Genomic DNA, 21,937 nt, shown 5'->3' with positions numbered 1-21,937 from the left:
TAATGCATTAAAACACTTTTATAATGTATTATATCCTCTTAACTGTCACCCCCCTTTTTGAGAATACACATGAAAATGCACTATCCAAACTTAAAGGGCTGTAATTCAAGAATGCTTTGGAATATAGATCAAAGTTTGGTCTCGTTTTAAAGACGACGTTCTGCAGATTATTGCGGAAGTGAAAGCAATTCAAAATATGAAAGTATGAAATAGTTATGGAAGTTTAAATTTACTGTAAATGAAAAATACTGTACTAAATATTTTTTATTTCATATAAAATATATATTTTACAAAAAAGCATTTACTCTAAAATTACTATAAAATCAAAGCCATATGTCTAACCAATTTGTGTTCCAAATTTGAAGTTGATATCACAAAAATTGAAGTCCCCATGAGATTTTGTTTAGGGTGCTGTACCAAAAATAGCCACCGGGTGTCATTCAAATTCCATTTATTGTTGTTTTGATGCATTTTCCTGTAAATTTCTGTCCAAATATTACTTCCATCACAAAACAGTCACCAAATATGGACCCTTGAGACTCAGACCTTTCCGACAATATGCGTTTTGTCAAGATTGGAAAAGATTTTGAATATAAAGTAGTTAAAATAATTGTTGTAATATGAAACATGACAGCGCCCACTAGGGGAGGAGCCCACTAGAATAATTTAGAGTAACGTTTCCATGGAAACACAATGTTCGATTTCAAAACGGTTTTCACAGGATGAATTTTGAGTTTGTAAGCTTTCAAATGATACCTAATTTGTGATAATTACTTAAATATATGATATGAAAAAAAGGCGATTAAAAAAAGAGCACCAGGCGTCCCACCTGTGGGACGGTGACAGTTAAAGGGTTAAATAAAGGCTTTAAGTAAAGTGTATGTCACAGTTTTTACCATTTCTTTACATTCATTTCAAGCAACGAAAAATAGTTCAAAACATGTAATGGAATGCCATTAGCAAATTATTTGCAAACAGTATTTGTACAGAAATACATAAGAAACTGTCTTCGTCAGAGACTAAACACACAATGGAGTGAAAGTCACTCTTCTGACCATGTTCTGTTTCGAGTCTGAGGATGAACACTCTGAAACTCTTGAGTTAAGAGGTTTTTTTGAAGAGTTGAGAACTTCAAGTCCTGTTTGATGTGATATTTTAAGAAGACCTTCAGCGGTTGGCGTTTTCTATTCTCACTCTGACTTCCTATAAATTATCAGAACACTTTCATAATCGAGTGAGACGCCCGGCGGCATCATCCCTAAACTCCCACCATTTAGATGAGTTAGAACAGACGTATTAATATAAACTAAAGAGGGTTTGAAATTCATCGACGACATGAAAGACGGGCTACTCAAATTAATTTTAGGATGTGTGTCTTTGGAGCACTTTGGAGTTTTCTCTGACTGCTCATGTAAGGTTTGAAACTGGTACGAAAAGTTAATTCAATGTAATTTGCATATTAAAAAATGAATGCGTGCAGTGGACAAAGGTTTGCTACATTTTGATTGGATCTTGGAGGACTAACACAAACAAACTGTCCAACACCATCAGATAAAGATGCTAGGACAACAACAGCCAGACACCTCTTAGAGGACAAGAAGACCAGCTCTAGTACCAAGCCTAGGAAGGGCAAGACATCTCATTGGTCCACATGCAGTTTCTGCCCTTCACCCAAATCCCTAGTGTCCTGGTCTATGACTGCCATACAAATTCCACAGGACCTTTGCAGTAGTGGGTGAAACGAAGACCACAATGATCCATCTAAATCCATTTATAACTATGTTTGGAAACCGACTGATGTAAACTACTCCAGTGTTTCTCCTACCAATGTTTTGGGGGGGCGGCCAATGTGTAGACTATGTATTTGTCCAACCAATGATGTGATCTTGGGGCGGGACTATGTATTTGTCCAACCAATGATGTGATCTTGGGGCGGGACTATGTATTTGTCCAACCAATGATGTGATCTTGGGGCAGGACTATGTATTTGTCCAACCAATGATGTGATTTTGGGGCGGGACTGTGTATTTGTCCAACCAATGATGTGATTTTGGGGCGGGACTATGTATTTGTCCAACCAATGATGTGATCTTGGGGCGGGACTGTGTATTTGTCCAACCAATGATGTGATCTTGGGGCGGGACTATGTATTTGTCTAACCAATGATGTGATTTTGGGGCGGGACTGTGTATTTGTTCAACCAATGATGTGATTTTGGGGCGGGACTGTGTATTTGTCCAACCAATGATGTGATTTTGGGGCGGGACTATGTATTTGTCCAACCAATGATGTGATCTTGGGGCAGGACTATGTATTTGTCCAACCAATGATGTGATCTTGGGGCGGGACTATGTATTTTTCCAACCAATGATGTGATCTTGGGGCAGGACTATGTATTTGTCCAACCAATGATGTGATTTTGGGGCGGGACTGTGTATTTGTTCAACCAATGATGTGATTTTGGGGCAGGACTGTGTATTTGTCCAACCAATGATGTGATTTTGGGGCGGGACTATGTATTTGTCCAACCAATGATGTGATCTTGGGGCAGGACTATGTATTTGTCCAACCAATGATGTGATCTTGGGGCGGGACTATGTATTTGTCTAACCAATGATGTGATTTTGGGGCGGGACTGTGTATTTGTTCAACCAATGATGTGATTTTGGGGCGGGACTGTGTATTTGTCCAACCAATGATGTGATTTTGGGGCGGGACTATGTATTTGTCCAACCAATGATGTGATTTTGGGGCGGGACTATGTATTTGTCCAACCAATGATGTGATCTTGGGGCGGGACTGTGTATTTGTCCAACCAATGATGTGATCTTGGGGCGGGACTATGTATTTGTCTAACCAATGATGTGATCTTGGGGCGGGACTATGTATTTGTCCAACCAATGATGTGATCTTGGGGCGGGACTATGTATTTGTCCAACCAATGATGTGATCTTGGGGCAGGACTATGTATTTGTCCAACCAATGATGTGATTTTGGGGCGGGACTGTGTATTTGTCCAACCAATGATGTGATTTTGGGGCGGGACTATGTATTTGTCCAACCAATGATGTGATCTTGGGGCAGGACTATGTATTTGTCCAACCAATGATGTGATCTTGGGGCGGGACTATGTATTTGTCTAACCAATGATGTGATTTTGGGGCGGGACTGTTTATTTGTTCAACCAATGATGTGATTTTGGGGCGGGACTGTGTATTTGTCCAACCAATGATGTGATTTTGGGGCGGGACTATGTATTTGTCCAACCAATGATGTGATTTTGGGGCGGGACTATGTATTTGTCCAACCAATGATGTGATCTTGGGGCGGGACTATGTATTTGTCTAACCAATGATGTGATTTTGGGGCGGGACTGTGTATTTGTTCAACCAATGATGTGATTTTGGGGCGGGACTATGTATTTGTCTAACCAATGATGTGATTTTGGGGCGGGACTGTGTATTTGTCCAACCAATGATGTGATTTTGGGGCGGGACTGTGTATTTGTCCAACCAATGATGTGATTTTGGGGCGGGACTATGTATTTGTCCAACCAATGATGTGATCTTGGGGCAGGACTATGTATTTGTCCAACCAATGATGTGATCTTGGGGCGGGACTATGTATTTGTCTAACCAATGATGTGATTTTGGGGCGGGACTGTGTATTTGTTCAACCAATGATGTGATTTTGGGGCGGGACTGTGTATTTGTCCAACCAATGATGTGATTTTGGGGCGGGACTATGTATTTGTCCAACCAATGATGTGATTTTGGGGCGGGACTATGTATTTGTCCAACCAATGATGTGATCTTGGGGCGGGACTATGTATTTGTCTAACCAATGATGTGATTTTGGGGCGGGACTGTGTATTTGTTCAACCAATGATGTGATTTTGGGGCGGGACTATGTATTTGTCTAACCAATGATGTGATTTTGGGGCGGGACTGTGTATTTGTCCAACCAATGATGTGATATTGGGGCGGGACTATGTATTTGTCTAACCAATGATGTGATTTTGGGGCGGGACTGTGTATTTGTCCAACCAATGATGTGATTTTGGGGCGGGACTATGTATTTGTCCAACCAATGATGTGATTTTGGGGTGGGACTATGTATTTGTCCAACCAATGATGTGATCTTGGGGCGGGACTATGTATTTGTCCAACCAATGATGTGATTTTGGGGCGGGACTATGTATTTGTCCAACCAATGATGTGATCTTGGGGCGGGACTATGTATTTGTCTAACCAATGATGTGATTTTGGGGCGGGACTGTGTATTTGTCCAACCAATGATGTGATTTTGGGGCGGGACTATGTATTTGTCCAACCAATGATGTGATTTTGGGGTGGGACTATGTATTTGTCCAACCAATGATGTGATCTTGGGGCGGGACTATGTATTTGTCCAACCAATGATGTGATTTTGGGGCGGGACTATGTATTTGTCCAACCAATGATGTGATCTTGGGGCGGGACTATGTATTTGTCTAACCAATGATGTGATTTTGGGGCGGGACTGTGTATTTGTCCAACCAATGATGTGATTTTGGGGCGGGACTATGTATTTGTCCAACCAATGATGTGATTTTGGGGTGGGACTATGTATTTTTCCAACCAATGATGTGATCTTGGGGCGGGACTATGTATTTGTCTAACCAATGATGTGATTTTGGGGCGGGACTATGTATTTGTCCAACCAATGATGTGATCTTGGGGCGGGACTATGTATTTGTCTAACCAATGATGTGATTTTGGGGCGGGACTGTGTATTTGTTCAACCAATGATGTGATTTTGGGGCGGGACTATGCATTTGTCTAACCAATGATGTGATTTTGGGGCGGGACTATGTATTTGTCCAACCAATGATGTGATTTTTGGGTGGGACTATGTATTTGTCCAACCAATGATGTGATCTTGGGGCGGGACTATGTATTTGTCCAACCAATGATGTGATCTTGGGGCGGGACTATGTATTTGTCTAACCAATGATGTGATTTTGGGGCGGGACTGTGTATTTGTTCAACCAATGATGTGATTTTGGGGCGGGACTATGTATTTGTCTAACCAATGATGTGATTTTGGGGCGGGACTATGTATTTGTCCAACCAATGATGTGATTTTGGGGTGGGACTATGTATTTGTCCAACCAATTATGTGATTTTGGGGGGGGACTATGTATTTGTCTAACCTATGATGTGATCTTGGGGCGGGACTGTGTATTTGTCCAACCAATTATGTGATTTTGGGGGGGGACTATGTATTTGTCTAACCTATGATGTGATCTTGGGGCGGGACTAGGGTTGGGAATCGTGAGAAATTTTCCGGTTCCGGTTCCGGTTCCGCCTAACGATTCCGGTTCCGATTCCGGTTCCATTAAAATTATTAAACAAATAGTGGTAAAAGAAAAAGGCACAATACGCAACTCAAACAATCCATTTTGTGTTTATTACTTGCTCTAAAATTTATTTACAGGTTGGCAATGTCAAAAAAGTCCTGTACTGTACATATATTACAGTATTAATTAAGCCATTCTTGCAACACATTTTTTTTCAAATGAACACCTCTGAAATTGTCTTATTACATTTTATCTCTCTGTCTCTGAATAAAACCAAGTTATAAATTATATTTATTATTTATATTTATTAATTAGTTATATATTAATTTAATAGTAATTCAGTTATTCAGTGAACTTGTAAATAATAAATTGCAATTCAGCATTACAAAGGTAATTGTGCCTAAACGCTTACCTAAACCATGGTGACTCAACGGTTGACAAATATATATATATATATATATATATATATATATATATATATATATATATATATATATATATATATATATATATATATATATATATATATATATATATATATATATATATATATATATATATATATATATATATGCCTTTCACTATAAATCTGATATAAGCCCTGAGGCACTCTGTGCTGTAGCAAATGTTTTGTCAAATTGCTAGTGCAGCCTCCTTTGCATGTTATTAACTTTTCACGTGTTACATTTTGCTTCATTATCATTCATTCTTTGGAAATGAATCCATACTTGTGACTTTCTCTTCGCCATGCTGGTGGTCAACGAGAAAATATCTGACGCAAAACCGTAAATGTGTAGCGCGAGGGCTTTCAGTGCTGAACTGCGTTGCCCTCCTGGAAGCGGCAGGCAACGTAATTAATATTCATGATGAGGTGAGCCAGGGTTGCCAGGTTTTCACAACAAAACCCGCACAATTGCACAATCGTTTCAACCCGCGGACATGAAACACAGCCCGCGGCAACAGTGGAAAACGGGAAAATCACGGAGTTGGCAACACTGGCTGTCACTCGCTATGAAAGGATACGCTTCCAGCGCTTCGCACACACATTGCACCAGAACCGTTTTCGGAACCGAAACTTAGGAATTTCGCGCGGTTCTGGTATTTTTCAAAAATCAGTTTCGGTTCTGCATAAGAACCGGTTCTCGGTTCCCAACCCTAGGCGGGACTATGTATTTGTCCAACCAATGATGTAATTTTGGGGTGGGACTATGTATTTGTCTAACCTATGATGTGATTTTGGGGCGGGACTATGTATTTGTCCAACCAATGATGTGATTTTGGGGCGGGACTATGTATTTGTCTAACCTATGATGTGATTTTGGGGTGGGACTATGTATTTGTCTAACCTATGATGTGATTTTGGGGTGGGACTATGTATTTGTCTAACCTATGATGTGATTTTGGGGCGGGACTATGTATTTGTCCAACCAATGATGTGATTTTGGGGCGGGACTATGTATTTGTCTAACCTATGATGTGATTTTGGGGTGGGACTATGTATTTGTCTAACCTATGATGTGATTTTGGGGCGGGACTATGTATTTGTCTAACCTATGATGTGATTTTGGGGCGGGACTATGTATTTGTCTAACCTATGATGTGATTTTGGGGCGGGACTATGTATTTGTCCAACCAATGATGTGATTTTGGGGCGGGACTATGTATTTGTCTAACCTATGATGTGATTTTGGGGCGGGACTATGTATTTGTCTAACCTATGATGTGATTTTGGGGCGGGACTATGTATTTGTCTAACCTATGATGTGATTTTGGGGTGGGACCATGTATTTATCCAACCAATGATGTGATTTTGGGGCGGGACTATGTATTTGTCTAACCTATAATGTGATTTTGGGGTGGGACTATGTATTTGTCTAACCTATAATGTGATTTTGGGGTGGGACTATGTATTTGTCTAACCTATAATGTGATTTTGGGGTGGGACTATGTATTTGTCCAACCAATGATGTGATTTTGGGGTGGGACTATGTATTTGTCTAACCTATGATGTGATTTTGGGGCGGGACTATGTATTTGTCCAACCAATGATGTGATTTTGGGGTGGGACTATGTATTTGTCTAACCTATGATGTGATTTTGGGGCGGGACTATGTATTTGTCCAACCAATGATGTGATTTTGGGGTGGGACTATGTATTTGTCTAACCTATGATGTGATTTTGGGGCGGGACTATGTATTTGTCCAACCAATGATGTGATTTTGGGGTGGGACTATGTATTTGTCTAACCTATGATGTGATCTTGGGGCGGGACTATGTATTTGTCTAACCTATGATGTGATTTTGGGGCGGGACTATGTATTTGTCCAACCAATGATGTGATTTTGGGGTGGGACTATGTATTTGTCCAACCAATGATGTGATTTTGGGGTGGGACTATGTATTTGTCCAACCAATGATGTGATCTTGGGGCGGGACTATGAATTTGTCCAACCAATGATGTGATTTTGGGGTGGGACTATGTATTTGTCTAACCAATGATGTGATTTTGGGGTGGGACTATGTATTTGTCTAACCAATGATGTGATTTTGGGGCGGGACTATGTATTTGTCTAACCTATGATGTGATTTTGGGGTGGGACTATGTATTTGTCTAACCTATGATGTGATTTTGGGGCGGGACTATGTATTTGTCTAACCTATGATGTGATTTTGGGGTGGGACTATGTATTTGTCTAACCAATGATGTGATTTTGGGGTGGGACTATGTATTTGTCTAACCAATGATGTGATTTTGGGGCGGGACTATGTATTTGTCTAACCAATGATGTGATTTTGGGGTGGGACTATGTATTTGTCTAACCAATGATGTGATTTTGGGGTGGGACTATGTATTTGTCTAACCTATGATGTGATTTTGGGGCGGGACTGTGTATTTGTCTAACCTATGATGTGATTTTGGGGTGGGACTATGTATTTGTCTAACCAATGATGTGATTTTGGGGTGGGACTATGTATTTGTCTAACCTATGATGTGATTTTGGGGTGGGACTATGTATTTGTCCAACCAATGATGTGATTTTGGGGTGGGACTATGTATTTGTCTAACCTATGATGTGATTTTGGGGCGGGACTATGTATTTGTCCAACCAATGATGTGATTTTGGGGTGGGACTATGTATTTGTCTAACCTATGATGTGATTTTGGGGCGGGACTATGTATTTGTCCAACCAATGATGTGATTTTGGGGTGGGACTATGTATTTGTCTAACCTATGATGTGATTTTGGGGCGGGACTATGTATTTGTCCAACCAATGATGTGATTTTGGGGTGGGACTATGTATTTGTCTAACCTATGATGTGATCTTGGGGCGGGACTGTGTATTTGTCTAACCTATGATGTGATTTTGGGGCGGGACTATGTATTTGTCCAACCAATGATGTGATTTTGGGGTGGGACTATGTATTTGTCCAACCAATGATGTGATTTTGGGGTGGGACTATGTATTTGTCCAACCAATGATGTGATCTTGGGGCGGGACTATGAATTTGTCCAACCAATGATGTGATTTTGGGGTGGGACTATGTATTTGTCTAACCAATGATGTGATTTTGGGGTGGGACTATGTATTTGTCTAACCAATGATGTGATTTTGGGGCGGGACTATGTATTTGTCTAACCTATGATGTGATTTTGGGGTGGGACTATGTATTTGTCTAACCTATGATGTGATTTTGGGGCGGGACTATGTATTTGTCTAACCTATGATGTGATTTTGGGGTGGGACTATGTATTTGTCTAACCAATGATGTGATTTTGGGGTGGGACTATGTATTTGTCTAACCAATGATGTGATTTTGGGGCGGGACTATGTATTTGTCTAACCAATGATGTGATTTTGGGGTGGGACTATGTATTTGTCTAACCAATGATGTGATTTTGGGGTGGGACTATGTATTTGTCTAACCTATGATGTGATTTTGGGGCGGGACTGTGTATTTGTCTAACCTATGATGTGATTTTGGGGTGGGACTATGTATTTGTCTAACCAATGATGTGATTTTGGGGTGGGACTATGTATTTGTCTAACCTATGATGTGATTTTGGGGTGGGACTATGTATTTGTCCAACCAATGATGTGATTTTGGGGTGGGACTATGTATTTGTCTAACCTATGATGTGATTTTGGGGTGGGACTATGTATTTGTCTAACCTATGATGTGATTCTGGGCAGTGTTAATTTTGACAGCAAATTTTTATTTAGTTTTAGTCATATTTTAGTCGCCTGAATTGTTTTTAGTTTTAGTCTAGTTTTAGTCTCCTAAAATCTAATGAGTTTAGTGAAATTGTAATACATTAAGCTTTTAAGCATTACATAACCGACTGTCACTTGAACTGACATTTTGACATTAAAAATACACGAATGAGCTCAATTCACTTTTGTCTGTTTTTTAAAAACATCTATATAGATTTTATAACTTTGTATTTCTGTTTTAGTCAGTAGGCCATATCAGGTCAAGCTAAAGCTTCAAATAAGTTTGTTTATTTATTTTTTTAATTTCAGTTAACATTTATTTAATTTCATGTAATTGCGTTTTTTTCTCCACTAAAAGGGTTCTAATGAACTATTATAACCCTGATACTTTATTGAATATGTGTCAAATACTGGTCTTTCCTCCTGACTGTGAATTAAATGGGAATTAAATTAAATACAGTTTATTTTGCAAGCAAAAACAAATATATAATGTGACTTTTAATGATAAACAAGCGGTGACATGAGAACCAATCACTACCTTACTTGGCGTCCTTGGATGGACAAAAGTAAAATCACTACAAGGGGGAGAGTTAACTAACTCCACTATGGACCAAACTATCCAAAACATAAATTAAACGCAATAGTATGCAATAGCTAGGTTATTAAAAAACAATAAGTTTCTACGGTTCACATGAGGTCACTAAAACATTCTCTGTTGTTTGTTCCTGGATGGCTCGGTCTCTTGCTGTGCACAGTCGATGCCGCTTGTTACAAGCAAAGCTAAACAAATACAGTTTGTACATGCATAAAATATGAGGCTCTTAGCTCTAAACATGATCTCAGTCGCCCCAGAGACTCCAAGCACAAACCATCTCAGAAGTTGTGATCCTGCTGGGCCGCGGTGTTAGGCAAAACAGACCGTCTGAGATTCTGATTTTAGAAACCCTTTAAGACGAAAGGATTTCTGCCATTGTTGCACAAACACACAAATGCGCATTTCATTGGTGACTTCTGCGCCTCTTCAATTGCAGGGAAAGCAGCTCTCAGAAATGAAGAGAACGAAACGTGTCTTTTCTCATTAAAGGATTAGTTCACTTTTAAAGGGGCTATATGCAACTTTTTCCCCAAAATAAACGTAACAATAGCCTTTTTATTTTACCATTTATGACTCAAACATCTCCTGATGAGCATACTGACACCTTGTCCGCTCACAGTGGGTGCACCTATAAGCCTGTCTCCTATTTTTCCTATTTTCTGGCGGGTCGTCTTTTCCCGCGCTGTCTGCGGATGTGACGTCACCACCGCTGCGAGAGCGAGCAGAAAATGAGAGCAGTTCTGTTTTTTGGCCACAAGTGTCAGTCGCGAGTTTAAATTTCAGAAAAACGCATATAGCCCCTTTAAATAAACTTTTGCTGATAGTTTCCTCACCCTCATGTCATCAGAGATGTCCATGTCTTTCTTTCTGCAGTCGAAAAGAAATGAAGGTTTTGGACAAAAACAGTCCAGGATTTTTCTCCATATAATAGACTTTAATGGGCTCCAAACGGTTCAAATGACAGTTTCAGTGCAGCTTTAAACGACACCAGATGATGAATAAGGGTCTGATCTAGACAAACCATCAGTTTCTGAGAGAAACCCAGCAGTTTTTATGATATTATTTTACCTCTTATCAGACGAGTGTGATCATCTCTGAGCTCCGCCATAACTTCCGCTAAGTGAGGTCAAATACAAGCGTGGTCATAGATATATCAATAGTAGATGCCTCATTAGCGACTACACAGATCAGTAGAATGAGGCATCTACGATCGATATATCTATGACCACGATCTAATTTGACCTCACTTAGCGGAAGTTATGGCGGAGCTCAGAGATGATCACGCTCGTCTGATAAGAGGTAAAATAATATCATAAATACTGCTGGGTTTCTCTCAGAAGCTGATGGTTTGTCTAGATCAGACCCTTATTCATCATCTGGGGTCGTTTAAAGCTGCACTGAAACTGTCATTTGGACCTTGAACCGTTTGGAGCCCATTAAAGTCTATTATATGGAGAAAAATCCTGGAATGTTTTCATCCAAAACCTTCATTTCTTTTCGACTGCAGAAAGAAAGACATGGACATCTCTGATGACATGAGGGTGAGGAAACTATCAGCAAAAGTGTATTTAAAAGTCAACTAATCCTTTAAAAGGGTTGGTTTGGCATGTTCTGTACAGTAGCAGCATCAGTAAAGCTTGATGTTCAGGTTGAAAGCTCTGTTCTTACCGAACTCTCCTGGCACTGAGATCTCATAGACGCAGGACTGGCCCTGGCTGTAGTTGCGAGGGTAGTTCGGGGACAGGACGGTTCCCTCTGATGCCGTCGACCGGCTTCCACACGGAGCTGGAGGAAACACACAAAGGCGGAATTCAGCTTGAATGCATGTCAATATCTAAAAAACATCTTTTTATGTCACATCATTTCAATTTATGCTCGCTTTACTGACCAATTTAGCATGTAGATCAGCTGTCTGCCTTTCTTTCTTTCTTGTTTTAATGCATTTTAAATTTAAATTAAATGTTATGAAAACTGGTTATGGAATGATATGCACGCCAACATTACTCAAGAATTAATTCCCTTTATTAGTGGATTGATGGATGGATGGATGGATGGATGGATGGATGGAAGGAAGTATAGATTGATGGAAGGAAGGAAGTATAGATTGATGGATGGATGGAAGGATAGATTGATGGATGGATGGATGAAAGGAAGGAAGGAAGGATAGATTGATGATGGATGGATGGATAGATTGATGGATGGATGAAGGACTGATAGAAGGATAGATTGATCGATTGATGGACTGATGGTTGGATGGACAGATGGAAGGAAAGACTGATGGATGGATGGATGGATGGATAGATTGATGAATGGATGGATGGATGGGTGGGTGGATGGAAGGAAGTATAGATTGACGGATGGATTGGTGGGTGGATGGAAGGAAGTATAGATTGATGGATGGATGGAAGGATAGATTGATGGATGGATGGATGAAAGGAAGGAAGGAAGGATAGATTGATGGATGGATGGAAGGATGGAAGGAAGTATAGATTGATGGAAGGAAGGAAGTATAGATTGATGGAAGGAAGGAAGTATAGATTGATGGATGGATGGATGGATGAAAGGAAGGAAGGAAGGATAGATTGATGATGGATGGATGGATAGAAGGATAGATTGATGGATGGATGGATGGATGGGTGGGTGGATGGAAGGAAGTATAGATTGATGGATGGATGGAAGGATAGATTGATGGATGGATGGATGAAAGGAAGGAAGGAAGGATAGATTGATGGATGGATGGAAGGATGGATGGATGGATGGAAGGAAGTATAGATTGATGGAAGGAAGGAAGTATAGATTGATGGAAGGAAGGAAGTATAGATTGATGGATGGATGGATGGATGAAAGGAAGGAAGGAAGGATAGATTGATGATGGATGGATGGATAGAAGGATAGATTGATGGATGGATGGATGGATGGGTGGGTGGATGGAAGGAAGTATAGATTGATGGATGGATTGGTGGGTGGATGGAAGGAAGTATAAATTGATGGATGGATGGAAGGATAGATTGATGGATGGATGGATGAAAGGAAGGAAGGAAGGATAGATTGATGGATGGATGGAAGGATAGATTGATGGATGGATGAAGGACTGATAGAAGGATAGATTGATCAATTGATGGACTGATGGTTGGATGGACAGATGGAAGGAAAGACTGATGGATGGATGGATGGATGGAAGGATAGATTGATGAATGGATGGACAGATGGATTGAAGGATAGATTGATGGATGATGGATGAATAGATATATGGATGGACGGATGGATGGAAGGATGGATGGATGGAAGGATATATTGATCGATTAATAGAGTGATAGTTGGATGGACAGATGGAAGGATAGAATGATGGATTGATGGATGGATGGATGGAGAGATGGTAGGATAGATTGATGGATGGATGGATGGATGGATGGATGATGGAAGGATAGATTGATGGATGGATGGACTGATGGTTGGATGGATGGATGGAAGGAAAGATTTATGGATTGATGGACTAATGGTTGGATGGACAGATGGAAGGAAAGATTGATGGATGGATGGACAAATCAAAACTCTATTTGCCAGATTCTTTTTCAAAACTCAACATTTTTGCACAAAAACACTGAAAATCTGAGCAGAAACTCAGACGTGCAGTCCATAAACTTACAACAAGAACCAAACAAAACTCAAAATATCTCAAATATGATCATTTGACATAAAGTTGAAAAGTTTTTAAAAGAGATAGAGAGAGAGAGAGAGAGAGAGAGAGAGAGAGAGAGAAATGTTGCCTTGTAAGCACTTAAATAAAATGAAAAAATAAACTAAAATATTTCAGTTACTGATTCAAAATATGAAATATTATACAACAGAAGAACACGATAATAGTATTAAAAACAATGCACAAATATCCCTGTATGTTATTGTATGAATGTAATGTGGTGTAAATGTAAACTCTCGACAGTTGTTCATAACGTGTGATCGAGTGTCCATTATGAAGTTACATAACAGCTAAATAATATTGCAAATTATAAACCCTTATACAAGTTTATATAATACACATATTTGTGTAACAAAATGTTAGAGTTAATACTGACACTTACAAATACAAAACATGCACCTGTAGCATAAAAAATGGCTATTTTTATTTTGCCTTGGGGCCAAAACAAAATTCTTCCCTTTATGCAGAAAAACTTTTAATAAGCCACCGATGGGAGACTGCTCTCATATTTCTAGACAGATGTGTCAAAAACACCAAATACACTATAGCAGAAGTGTTGAGCCGCGCCTCCACATCCCTGAGTTCAGGTGATCAACACTTCATGACCACAGGTGTGTAACTCCAGCTCTAGTGCAGACGCTTCTACACACACTAGAGAGAGAATGGGCCGCTCTCAGGAGTGTGTGTGTGTGTGTGTGTGTGTGTGTGTTCGCTTCTACACACATTAGAGAGAGAATGGGCCGCTCTCAGGAGTGTGTGTGTGTGTGTGTGTGTGTGTGTGTGTTCGCTTCTACACACATTAGAGAGAGAATGGGCCGCTCTCAGGAGTGTGTGTGTGTGTGTGTGTGTGTGTGTGTTCGCTTCTACACACATTAGAGAGAGAATGGGCCGCTCTCAGGAGTGTGTGTGTGTGTGTGTGTGTGTGTGTGTGTGTGTTCGCTTCTACACACACTAGAGAGAGAATGGGCCGCTCTCAGGAGTGTGTGTGTGTGTGTGTGTGTGTGTGTGTTCGCTTCTACACACATTAGAGAGAGAATGGGCCGCTCTCAGGAGTGTGTGTGTGTGTGTGTGTGTGTGTGTGTGTGTGTGTGTTCGCTTCTACACACACTAGAGAGAGAATGGGCCGCTCTCAGGAGTGTGTGTGTGTGTGTGTGTGTGTGTGTGTGTGTTCGCTTCTACACACATTAGAGAGAGAATGGGCCGCTCTCAGGAGTGTGTGTGTGTGTGTGTGTGTGTGTGTGTGTGTGTGTGTTCGCTTCTACACACATTAGAGAGAGAATGGGCCGCTCTCAGGAGTGTGTGTGTGTGTGTGTGTGTGTGTGTGTGTGTGTGTGTGTTCGCTTCTACACACATTAGAGAGAGAATGGGCCGCTCTCAGGAGTGTGTGTGTGTGTGTGTGTGTGTGTGTTCGCTTCTACACACATTAGAGAGAGAATGGGCCGCTCTCAGGAGTGTGTGTGTGTGTGTGTGTGTGTGTGTGTGTGTGTGTGTGTGTGTGTTCGCTTCTACACACATTAGAGAGAGAATGGGCCACTCTCAGGTGTGTGTGTGTGTGTGTGTGTGTGTGTTCGCTTCTACACACATTAGAGAGAGAATGGGCCGCTCTCAGGAGTGTGTGTGTGTGTGTGTTCGCTTCTACACACATTAGAGAGAGAATGGGCCGCTCTCAGGAGTGTGTGTGTGTGTGTGTGTGTGTGTGTGTGTGTGTTCGCTTCTACACACATTAGAGAGAGAATGGGCCGCTCTCAGGAGTGTGTGTGTGTGTGTGTGTGTGTGTTCGCTTCTACACACATTAGAGAGAGAATGGGCCGCTCTAAGGAGTGTGTGTGTGTGTGTGTGTGTGTGTGTGTGTGTTCGCTTCTACACACATTAGAGAGAGAATGGGCCGCTCTCAGGAGTGTGTGTGTGTGTGTGTGTGTGTGTGTGTGTGTGTGTGTTCGCTTCTACACACATTAGAGAGAGAATGGGCCGCTCTCAGGAGTGTGTGTGTGTGTGTGTGTGTGTTCGCTTCTACACACATTAGTGAGAGAATGGGCCGCTCTCAGGAGTGTGTGTGTGTGTGTGTGTGTGTGTGTGTGTTCGCTTCTACACACATTAGTGAGAGAATGGGCCGCTCTCAGGAGTGTGTGTGTGTGTGTGTGTGTTCGCTTCTACACACATTAGTGAGAGAATGGGCCGCTCTCAGGAGTGTGTGTGTGTGTGTGTGTGTGTGTGTGTGTGTTCGCTTCTACACACATTAGTGAGAGAATGGGCCGCTCTCAGGAGTGTGTGTGTGTGTGTGTGTGTGTGTTCGCTTCTACACACATTAGTGAGAGAATGGGCCGCTCTCAGGAGTGTGTGTGTGTGTGTGTGTGTGTGTGTGTGTGTGTGTGTGTGTGTGTGTTCGCTTCTACACACATTAGTGAGAGAATGGGCCGCTCTCAGGAGTGTGTGTGTGTGTGTGTGTTCGCTTCTACACACATTAGTGAGAGAATGGGCCGCTCTCAGGAGCTCAGAGAACTCAAGCGTGGGGCCGTGATCGGTGGAGCCTGTGCAATAAGGCCAAATATTACACTAAATATTCCACACTCAACTGTTAGTGGTGTTAGAACAGAGTGGAAGCGATTGGGAACAACAGCAACTCAGCCACAGAGCGGGGTCAGCACATGCTGAGGGTCACAGAGCGGGGTCAGCGCATGCTGAGGGTCACAGAGCGGGGTCAGCGCATGCTGAGGGTCACAGAGCGGGGTCAGCGCATGCTGAGGGTCACAGAGCGGGGTCAGCGCATGCTGAGGGTCACAGAAGTGGCCAACTTTATACATAGATAGATAGATAGATAGATAGATAGATAGATAGATAGATAGATAGATAGATAGATAGATAGATAGATAGATAGATAGATAGATAGATAGATAGATAGATAGATAGATAGATAGATAGATAGATAGATAGATAGATAGATAGATAGATAGATAGATAGATAGATAGATAGATAGATAGATAGATAGATAGATAGATAGATAGATAGAACCCTTAGCTCCAGTGAAAGGAACTCTTAACGCTTCACCAAGACATTTTGGACAATTTCATGCTCCCAACTTTGTGGGACCCGATAGAACAGCTTTGGGATGAATTAGAGCGGAGACTGAGAGCCAGGCCTTCTCATCCAACATCACAAATGAAGAATCCCCATAAACACACTCCTAAACCTTGAGGAAAGAAGAGCAGAAGAGCTGGAGCTGCATATTAAACCCTACAGATGGAGAATGGGAAGCTCATGAGTGTGTAAAGGCAGGCGTCACAACACTTTTGGCATTATAGAGTATATAAAACAATGTAAAACTTTTACTCTGTGGAAAGAGGGACATTAGTGCAGCTTAAACTGAGGCTCGTTTGAGGAGGAACAAAGGCAACATCCAGTGAGGTGTAAATCTACATTAACATGTCAGGATATGACATCAGCGGAGTTATGGCAGGCATTGTTACCCGCGCTCAGTCATTCATCAGCCGCTAGAGGAGAATAACAGGCCTGACGATAACACTTCTCAAGCTTATACTCTAGAACACACACATTTATAAGATACAGCCGCTGTGCGATCATCGATTACAGGATTATTTCTTCATAATAAGTGAATCAATTTAGCATAATGCAAGAGATGGGCGGATATAATTGGCGCACAAGTGGGATAAAAAGTGATCTAATGGAGCAGGAAGAGTCTCTCCTCCAGTCATACGACTCTATGAAATATAAATCTTTCTTTCAAATGACGTTTATAGCCTTTGACTTGCACGAGTGGGAAAGCGTCTGCGGCGTTTGCAGTATTTGATGTGGGTTTATTACTGCTGATCCCACAATATTCTGCGGTGAAATATTAATTCCAGATGATTAGCAAACAAGACGCAGCGACAGAGTCAATACATCAGAGCGCCAAATCCTTCACTCCGCAGTCAAAGAACATCATCATTTGTGAGTCATGTTATAATTGCTCATCTCTGAAACTGACAAGAAAAGTGTTTTCCATGTTCCACGTCGATTTGAGCATCTCCCCGCGCGGGCATGGGCGTCTCAGATCTGTAACTGCGGCTCAGAGCTGGACGTACACACACACGCCGTACACAGATCATACAAACACACACTCGCATACACACACAAACACACACTCGCATACACACACAAACACACACTCGCATACACACACAAACACACACTCGCATACACATACAAACACACACTCGCATACACACATTCGCATATACACACAAACACACACGCATGTATACACAAACACACACACAAACACACACACACACACACACACAATTGCACAAACAAACACACACGCATGTATACACACACACACACACACACACACACACACACACAAGCACACATACACTCACACACACACAAACACACTCAAATACACACTTTAGTTTCAATAATAGTAAACTACAATAACCCTTATTTATACACACTCGCATACACACACATGTTTATTTTTGTGAAATGTTAGACATTCCATAGGCGTAATGGTTTTTATACCGTACAAACCGTATTTTCTATTCCCTTACACTGCCCCTGCCCCTAAACCTACCCATCACACACACACACACACACACACACACACACACACACACACACACTGCCCCTGCCCCTAAACCTACCCATCTCACACACACACACACACACACACACACACACACACACACACACACACACACACACACACACACACACACACACACACACACACACACTGCCCCTGCCCCTAAACCTACCCCTCACACACACACACACACACACACACACACACACACACTGCCCCTGCCCCTAAACCTACCCATCTCACACACACACACACACACACACTGCCCCTGCCGCTAAACCTACCCATCTCACACTCACACACACACACACACACACACACACACTGCCCCTGCCCCTAAACCTACCCATCACACACACACACACACACACACACACACACACACACACACACTGCCCCTAAACCTACCCATCACACACACACACACACACACACACATACACACATACACACACACACTGCACCTGCCCCTAAACCTACCCATCACACACACACACACACACACACTGCCCCTGCCCCTAAACCTACCCATCACACACACACACACACACACACACACACACACACACACTGCCCCTGCCCCTAAACCTACCCATCACACACACACACACACACACACACACACTGCCCCTGCCCCTAAACCTACCCATCACACACACACACACACACACACACACACACACACACACACATACACACACACACACACACACACTGCCCCTGCCCCTAAACCAACCCATCACACACACACACACACACACACACACACACGCAGTGTTGATGCTTTTATATGAGGCACAGCAGAAGTATATTTTGTTCTGAGTGTCTTTGTGAAGGATCAAACCTCTCCAGAGGCTCAGGTGAACCACAGCTCATAATCCACGTGTGTGTGTGTGTGTGTGTGTGTGTGTGTGTGTGTGTGTGTGTGTGTGTGTGTGTGTGTGTGTGTGTGTGTGTGTGTGTGTGTGTGTGTGTGTGAGAGAGAGAGCCGTCAGATGCCTGTCACACACACACATCCATTATTAATCAAGAGCACAAGCCTGAGTGACACCTGTGAGCCACTGCTGGCTGCTGTATATAAGAATGGAGGGAATGATGGACTAATGCGATGAATAAGAGCATTAAAACGTTCATATTGATGAGATATGAATCTATTCGCACCCGTCTGATTAGTCAGCAAGCGGCTAGTCACGCTACAGTCGAACTCTCCCAGGCATGGCGAGAAACATCCCGAAATATGCAGATTATATAGTATTTCCATAGCATTCGCACTCTCTCCTGAGATGTGGCGCTTCTGTGAGGATCATTTGCAAAATAGAACAGAACAATGAGGCATTACTGAATCACTGTGAGTTGTTTCCCGCTGCGCTGTAACCCAAACCCATCGCTTTTGTTCCGGCGGAGTGACGGCTCATTCCACATAATGCCTTCCCAACACACACTCCGAGGGTTTTACTGTAGCAAGGCCACACATGCATGAAACAACAACCACTCTGGAATCAATAGACCAGCCTTCAGCCCAGATCTGTGCATCCAAGGCCGTGTCAGACTTCTGCACAATTTATTTGTCATTGGTTTCTGTGGCATCCAGAGCTCTGTGTGAACTAAAGTCATATTTGCATGGCCAAAATCAGCAACAAATGCGGTTACACTTTATTTCGATAGTCCACTTTAAACATTCTACTAACTATAAGTAACTTTGCAACTACATGTCCACTAACTGTCATTAGAGTATTAGTTGACTGTCAGTAGACTGGTAGGTTATGGTTAGGGTTCGGGTTAGTAGAATAAGTTGAATTGTAGTTGCCAAGTTACTTATAGTCAGTAGAATGTCTGTTGGGGGACCAACAAAATAAAGTTTTAGTAAATATTAATCAGTCAGTCTACAAATACTCTAATGACAGTTAGTTGACATGTAGTTGCAAAGTTACTTATAGTTAGTAGAATGTCTAAAGTGGACTATCGAAATAAAGTGTTACCACAAATTCTCCCATAACTGTTGTGCTCAAATAGCATTAAAAAGCTTCAGTCAATGACTTTAGCTCACAGTGATTGGCTCTTTTAATTAGAAGGCGGGGCTTATTCCGCCATATTGAGCGTTGCACTTTCTCCCATTCATACATGTAAGTAATGCCGTCTTAAGAGACAACTCTGGTGAAAAATGAGCCTAGGGGTGATTAACACATGGTTAGCGAGTAGATCGTTCTCTGGGATGCGTTTTCATGAAAATCGAATGTAAAGAGTTTTATCTCTAAAAACAGATTAGCTTATAACGCTAGTATATGGAGCACAGAATAAGTCAAATTAAACCGCTAGTTAATACCACTAACAAGACTCAAAATAGCCTCACACTAACACGGGAGCATAATGAGGGTCCCTACATGCAAACCCAAGCATTGAGAACTGTGTAAGTGTACAAACAGTTTAATAAGAAGATGCTTTATAAAGACAGATATATATAAAGACTTATTCTGTGCCCCATATACTAGCGTTATAAGCTAATCTGTTTTTAGAGATAAAACTCTTTACATTCGATTTTCATGAAAACGCATCCCAGAGAACGATCTACTCGCTAACCATGTGTTAATCACCCCTAGGCTCATTTTTCACCAGAGTTGTCCTTTAATGCAGCACTAGGTAACTTTTCAACCTTTATAATATATTTTCAAGACTCTTGTGATGATACATCGTCTTACAATAGGTTGAGTGACACGTCTGCCATAGCCTGACGGGGTCTGTATCGTTTTTAATCGTACTTTTAAACTTCGAGAACAAAAAGAACTACAAAATGCGACTGCTTTACGGCATATACGTCACTTCCACCACCTTCCTTAAATTCGGACGTGCGAGAAAAACTATCATTTGTTTGCCGAATGTTATAGTCATGGCCGAAGCAGCAGAAAAATAAGAAAGCAAAGGTTTTGTCGGAGGAAAGCAAAAAGAGGAAACGAGAAAGTGATTGGAAAGTGAAGGATCAACATTGGCCAGCGTTTGCTCGTTGGCGTGAGCTGGAGGAGGAGGAGCTACATTCTTACAAGTAAATACATAAGACATACAAAATCATATTTTAGGATACCTAACATGTCTGTGATATTGGTTTATTTGTCTTGCCTCAAGCTATAATGCAAATCGATTTTTCAAATTTGCAGATTCATCTAGGGTAGCTTGATATTATAATATTGACAATATATGGTTATTACCACTCAAACATTGAATTGAAGTATCATATAGATTCTGTAAAACGGGAACCAATAGACTAGGCTACTATAATGACGCTGGCTTGTAAACGTGAGCATCGCGATCATTTGGCGTTTGAAAAAAATAAAACTAGTGCTGGGCATCGATTAAAAAAAATTAACTAATTAATCGCACTTTTTTCTGTAGTTAATCGCGATTAATCGCAAGTTTTTAATATTTTACGTTTTTAATATTTTGATATTGTAATAATTTCAGTTACTCTCCAAATTAATGTATAAACAATTTAAAGACAGCATATTTGAA

At 41.4% G+C, this 21,937-nt stretch overlaps 1 protein-coding gene across 1 annotated transcript in view; it reads right to left on the bottom strand.

The window, feature by feature from the left end:
- The window catches only part of csmd3a (CUB and Sushi multiple domains 3a), a gene marked incomplete at both ends in the record, with an annotated part of 567,839 nt that overhangs the window by 220,442 nt on the left and 325,460 nt on the right, over positions 1–21,937 (bottom strand). The window contains one exon of the mRNA XM_079838157.1: positions 11,822–11,938. Within this exon, the coding sequence (XP_079694283.1) occupies positions 11,822–11,938 (117 nt within the window). The remainder of the gene's footprint in view (positions 1–11,821; positions 11,939–21,937) is intronic.

The sequence above is a fragment of the Gobio gobio genome, assembly GCF_949357685.1.
Source record: "Gobio gobio genome assembly, chromosome: 15".
Taxonomy (NCBI): domain Eukaryota; kingdom Metazoa; phylum Chordata; class Actinopteri; order Cypriniformes; family Gobionidae; genus Gobio; species Gobio gobio.
Note: the sequence above shows the minus strand (reverse complement) of the source record. Positions and strands in the feature narration are given on the sequence as shown.